General features: G+C 56.5%; 1 protein-coding gene across 4 annotated transcripts in view; it reads right to left on the bottom strand.

Annotated features, from left to right (window-relative positions):
* Nucleotides 1-28: 28 nt before the first annotated feature.
* Nucleotides 29-5,844, bottom strand: part of LOC113207744 (visual system homeobox 2-like) — an 82,456-nt gene continuing 76,640 nt past the window's right edge. For 2 of the 4 annotated variants that reach the window (XM_052271988.1, XM_052271976.1), the window contains exons 5-6: nucleotides 2,151-2,325; nucleotides 29-2,044 (exon numbers count right to left, since the gene is read on the bottom strand). In XM_052271988.1, the coding sequence (XP_052127948.1) occupies nucleotides 1,173-2,044; nucleotides 2,151-2,325 (1,047 nt within the window). In that variant the 3' untranslated portion in view covers nucleotides 29-1,172. The remainder of the gene's footprint in view (nucleotides 2,045-2,150; nucleotides 2,326-5,844) is intronic. The other 2 variants (XM_026424421.2, XM_052271981.1) reach the window with 1 other exon arrangement.

The raw sequence follows: 5,844 nt of genomic DNA, 5'->3' as shown, positions 1-5,844 counted from the left end.
TAAGATTAAAAGAGTTTGACTTTAGCAGTGGGTGTTTTGTACCTTTTTAATAAACCTATATGAACCTACTGCATTCCTCTGCTCTCACGACATTCATTCTACCTCAACTAATAACTTCCAATTAAATGAGAATATAGTTATGACGGTCAATCTCATTGATTACACTCCAGGGTGCTAACCCAATTAAATTAAATATTGCACCATAAAATAAAATATACATGATAAACTTATAATGAGACATTAAGGCAGACAATTTTAATTTATGCATGACCAGCTGGTTTGTTTAATGTAAAATCTTCCTCCATAAATTGATCAGAATTTACATTAAAATTGGAAGCTCACAACACACACAACAGCAAAGCATTTAGGCCCAAGCAGTTTTACAAATCAAAATGCTGCAGCCTACAGAAATTATAAAACATGTAATCAATGGATTTTCTAATTTTGCTGGTGTGAAGCTACAAGGCTTGATTTCAAGAGTGGCAGAACCGTGTTTTTTTCTGGTACAAAATCCTCAGCTTTAATTACTCACGTAAAAATTGCCTTCAGCTTCAGCATGACAAGAACTTGTCACAAATTCATCTTAGATGCCTCTAAATGACTTTCTAAATATGTTAAATATATCCATACATATACATACACACTTACATCCATATAGATACATACACAACACACACACATACAAACATACGCTCATACATTACTCAAGTAATAATTAGTTAATTTATTATTAAGATAACTTTAATAAAAATGTACACAGCTTATCAGCACCAGTGCGCCGAGCGCCTGTTCAAGTCATTATCACATCACACGAGATCCGCCCTGCGATCACCCACATCGTCTCTACCAGAGGGGCTCGCCTCGGCCCGCTCTATGGGGGTTGAAAACTCGACACAACTTAACACGGTTTGCATGTTGCACGAGCCTTACACGGCTCCTGCTCAGACTAGCGATCTCCCCTGCCCGCCCGCCCAGCCCAGCCACGGCTGTCGAACCTCACTTTAGGGCCCCCCACAGGGTCCCTGAACCAGGTTGGGACTGGCAGTGGTCCGAGCCCGCCTGTCGCCTCGTCGCCGAGCTCATTGCGACGCGTGGCGCTCCGGGCCCGGGCAGGGGTAGGGGTAAGGGTAGCACCCCCGGGCACCGGCAGCCGCGGCCGCCCCGGCAGCCCGTCAAGGGCTGGCCTCCTGCTTGGTGGGCTGGTGCCAGAAGGCGGGGTGGGGGTGCGCATCGTGGTGGGGGTAGTGCAGCAGGTGGGCCGCGGGGTGCAGGTGGTCCAGCGGATGTCCGACCCCCGCCAGCGAGTTGGCGTTGGCGTCGCATGGCGGCAGAACGGACTGCGCGGGGTGGGGCCCGCGGCCGGCGCCCAGCAGCGAGGACGTCATGATGAGCGCGTCCGCCGAGGTCATGCCCAGCAGCTTGGCGCTGTGCTCCAGGGCCTTGGCGCGCAGGCAGGCGATGCTGTTGTTGCGGAACTCGTCGGGGTCGCGACCGTCCCGGGTCGGGTGCAGGCCCTGTGGCGGACCGGGCTGCGGCCCCGCGGGCCCCGCTGGCCCCCCGGGCCCGGAGGCGGCCGTGGGCTGCGCGGCGGCGCCCACCGGGGACCCGCTCACCGGCGACCCCGGGCCGGCGGGGTGGGTGGGGGTGGGCGTCTCCGAGTCGCTGCTCACGCTGACGCTGCTGCTCGTGCTGCTCGGGGGCGGCGGTGGCTGCGGGGGCGGCGCGTGCTGCTGGTGGTGGTGGAGGTGCTCGCCGCGGAGCTCGCCGCGGTGCTCGCCGCGGAGCTCGTGCTCCGGCGGCGGCGGCCCCGAGCCCCGCGGGGACCCCAGGTGCGGGGGCGTGCCGAGCTGCGGCCCGCCCGACGAGCACCTGGGCGACGCGCTGCCGTTGGTCAGCTCGCTGCTCTTGTCCGTGCTCTTGTCGAGGTCCTCGTCGTGCTCCTCGCCGTCCTTGTCGGCGTCCTTGTCGCCCTCCTTCTCGCCCTCCCGGTCGCTGTCGTCCTTGAGGTGTTCAGCCGCCTCCAGCGACTTGCGGTGCATACCTGCTGGCAAAGGCAAGTAGCCAATTAGTTTAACCGTTCCGGAGGCGCGAGCCGTCGGGCAGGTGGCGTGGCCCGGGGGGTCACTGGGGTGGGCGCTGTTAGTACTGACCGAGCAGCCAGGGCGCGACGCACTCGTTCTCCTTGGCGGACTTGAGGATGGTGTCCGGGAGCGGCAACGAGTGCCGGACCATGGCGCCGTACAGCCCGTACTCGGCCATGATGGTGGACCGGCCCCAGCACTTCTCCGTCTTCCTCCACTTGGCCCTCCGGTTCTGGAACCACACCTGGAACAGACACAAAAGTGGAGGAGCGTTAGAAAACAACATTTCAAGGGAAGGCAAGAAACTTATTTTTGCCGGACCGCGCCTTTTACAGAAACCGCCTCCGCGAAATCCAGTAGCAGGCAGCAGCATATGGAGAACGTAATAAATAGCCGTCCACATGTACGGAGGAAATAGGAAATGGGAAGGGGAGGGGGGTCAGGCACGCAAACGGGGTAATAGGGCGCTTCATTTACTGAGACGGGCAATCGTCGAATACCGCACATATACGTGCGCATTCCAGAGGGGTGGCGCGGCGGGGGACTTGCAGCCAAATTAATTGACTTTGGTCGCGGGGCGGCATGCACGCGCGCCCGGGGGATCCTCTCTCTCTCTCTCTCCAGCTTATGGACCAGCTCCGGGGGACCGGCCGGCAACCACCATAGCCACCCAGCTCACCTCGCGACAGTCAAAAGGGAAAAGGGTGTGGTGAGTGTGCGCTCAATTCCACAACTGAGTCGAAACTGTTACATGAATTTGTCACACTTACATTCATCAATGTCAGATTTTCATATGTCAAACAAAAAATGCATTGGGAGTGGATTACACTTTTCGAAATTCAATTTACTTATTTTTTACTGTAAATTGTCATGTCCATGTCCATATACTGTCCATTTTGTTTTCGAATGAATCGATGGTGCTCGCTTTCTCTTTTAATCCTCGTCGCTCACGGGCGCGCCCCCGGTCGGGCGCGAGAATTAGCGCGGCCCGCAATATAACACGCTCCCCTTCGCCTCCCCATACGAGCTCCACACACGTGCATGTGCGGGCCGTGCGCGCGCGGCAGCAGTGAGCAGCGGAGGCGAGGCACTACACGCCGCCGCCGTGTAAAAATAGCAGCAGCGGCAGCAGCAGCAGAGCACCCCGCGCAACAGAGGCATTTGATTCACCAGCCGGAAAATCATACCACCTTCCTTTCGTGTAAAAAACACGCACACACACACACACACACACACACACACAATAGCACGACACACACGCCGCACGGCCCGCGGCTGTGGGCCTCTGCCCCGCTCTGCCCCGCTTCGCTCGCCAGAGATATCATACACGGCGGCGCGCTCACGCTCACGGCTGGCTGGCCGAGCGCGCCCGGCAGCCTGGCGGGTAGGCCGGCCCGCCGGGCGCGCGTGTGCGACGGGCCGGTGTGGCCACCGGGCGGCAGGGTGGCCGCGCCCGCACCCGTGCCCGCACCCGTGCTCGCGCCGGCCGCTCAATAGCTGCTCCACCAGACACTGTAAAATATACTTGAATGGAAATTTATATACAACTAAGGCTTGCATTTGAAGTACATACGATCACGGTGGAGAATTATACACAATTCAGAGGTTTACAAAAAAAAAGTGTGAAAAGAGTTTGTAAAAAATGAACTTCTAGAAGAGGCCAACAAAACTAAGAAGATCTCTCTCTCTCTCTCTCTCTCTCTCTCTCTCTCTCTCTCTCTCTTGTAAAAAAAAAAAATAGTAACTAGGTTCGCAAAAATTTTCGAGCCTTCAAGTCGATTCGATACCAAAGTGGGCAGATAATTTCTCTCGGACAACTCCGCCTTTCAATTTCGCTGTGGGCTCGCTCTGCCCTGCGCCGCGCCACCCCTTCAGACGCCTCCGCTCCGCTTTCAATAAGGTCTTCAGCTGGTCGTCCCGTTGATGAGTACGACTCAGCCGGCTCATATACTGCTGAGAGCGAGCAGGGGGACGACGACGACGACGCCAAGATATAATCGCCATCATAATCCCCCGGCCTCGGCCAGCAAGGCCTCGGCCCACGCGCGGCGCGGGGAGCAGGGGCTCGGCTTGCACTAATCCCATTGCAATGGACTCGCTCACGACGGTCTCCACGGCGGCACCCGCGCGCGCGCGTCCGGCAGCCTAACCACACTTGTCGGCACGCGACGCGAGGTCAGGGCGGCCTGCACACGATCCTCTGCGATTGTAATTGGCAATCGCATGCGGTTGCGAGTCGTCTCAATTGCCCTCATTTTCAGTCTGTTCTCCAAATAGAAGTGTGTGACATTTTAATACTGTTAAAAACGTATGACAAAATGTGACAAACTCTTATTTGGTGTGACATTTTGTCATTCACTTTCAAGTATTCATTTCTGTTTTTAGAGTGTTGTGCATGTATGGGCGCATGGCGCTGGCAATGAGAGTGCCGTTGTTGTGCGAGAGCGAGTGAGAGGACAAAGGCAGTGCGACGACAGGTTTGGCGGTGGTGTGGTAACGCCCTCGACACTACACTGTACTCCAGGACGCGCCCCCGGGGCCGCGGGTGCGCCATCACCGCCTTCTATCCACTCGATTTCGTTACATGTTGGGCAGGCGGGGGCCGGGCGAGGCGGGGGCTGCTCTCGAGGGGATCATAGATTGGACAGATTTGACAGGCAGTGGTTTGGTGGGGGGCCAAAAACGTTAGTGTTGGTCGATACCCGGACAAGTATGGGCGGTCCCCATGAATACAGTTAGTTTGGTTTCTATTCATGTTGTGTGTGAGTTGTGAGTGTGTGTGTGTGCAGCCTAGCCTAGCACCGAAGGTGACCCGGTTGGTTACCACGAATGCCCCCCACACGTCCAAAGAATAAGATTACGCACGATGGTGCTTTAAACCACAAAGTTCTTTACGTTAGTTAAACGAGGGGGGACGACTAAAAAGCCCTATCTCCCCTCTCTTTCTTTCCACCCCCTCCCCTTACCCTCCTCCATTGGCCCTCGGAGCCATAAATCCACTTTGGTCCCTCTGTGCACAAAATGGGAGATTGATTCCGGGCGCCAGAAATTCGGACAAGTCCCCCCCCCCCGCCCCTCTCTCTTCCTCTTCCTCCCTCCCGCTCTGCTCCCCCCCCCCTCTCTCTCTCTCTCTCTGCTCAAGGACGAGCGCCGCCGCGTCTGGTAGAATCAGCTGCTTAATTTGTAAGGCCCCCGGCGGCGTCCTGGCCACGCCCAGCCTGGGGCGGCCAAGTCCTCGGTGGGGGTAGTTTGTGTGGCTCGGGCCGGAGGCTGGGTGAGTCAATGTGGCGCTCTAGTTGATCAAAACTTCGGCGAAAAAAAAAAAAGTCTCATTTCGAGGTCAAAGTGATACCAAATACGCCCAATTGCAATAGTACCACACAATCATTCTTTTGCCTTTGCAACATCGACGTATAGTGCGGTGACTGCCGTCTGGCAGAGATACTCTCTTCCCGAGCAACCTTCACCCGACCGAGATTAACCCCGCTCGCTTGTCACGTACGAACGAAACGCCGCACTCGTCCGTCCATGACAAAGTGGTACGAACGCAGCCGAGCGGAGGCCGAGCGAAGCCGAGCGGCCCGGGGGAAAAGGGGCGGAAGATATGTAATGGGTGCAGGAATGGGACTCCCAAGGGGACGGGGAGCGGAGGGAGGTGCACGGGGTCTCCGCGCCATCCCGGCATCCCCCATTTACTCCGCAAATTCGATTATGGTAAAAAGAAAACTACACCAGCTCTACACATTGTTACGATCGGCCCCCG

The sequence above is a fragment of the Frankliniella occidentalis genome, unplaced genomic scaffold (assembly GCF_000697945.3).
Source record: "Frankliniella occidentalis isolate FOCC.00 unplaced genomic scaffold, Focc_3.1 Scaffold6, whole genome shotgun sequence".
Lineage (NCBI taxonomy): Eukaryota > Metazoa > Arthropoda > Insecta > Thysanoptera > Thripidae > Frankliniella > Frankliniella occidentalis.
Note: the sequence above shows the minus strand (reverse complement) of the source record. Positions and strands in the feature narration are given on the sequence as shown.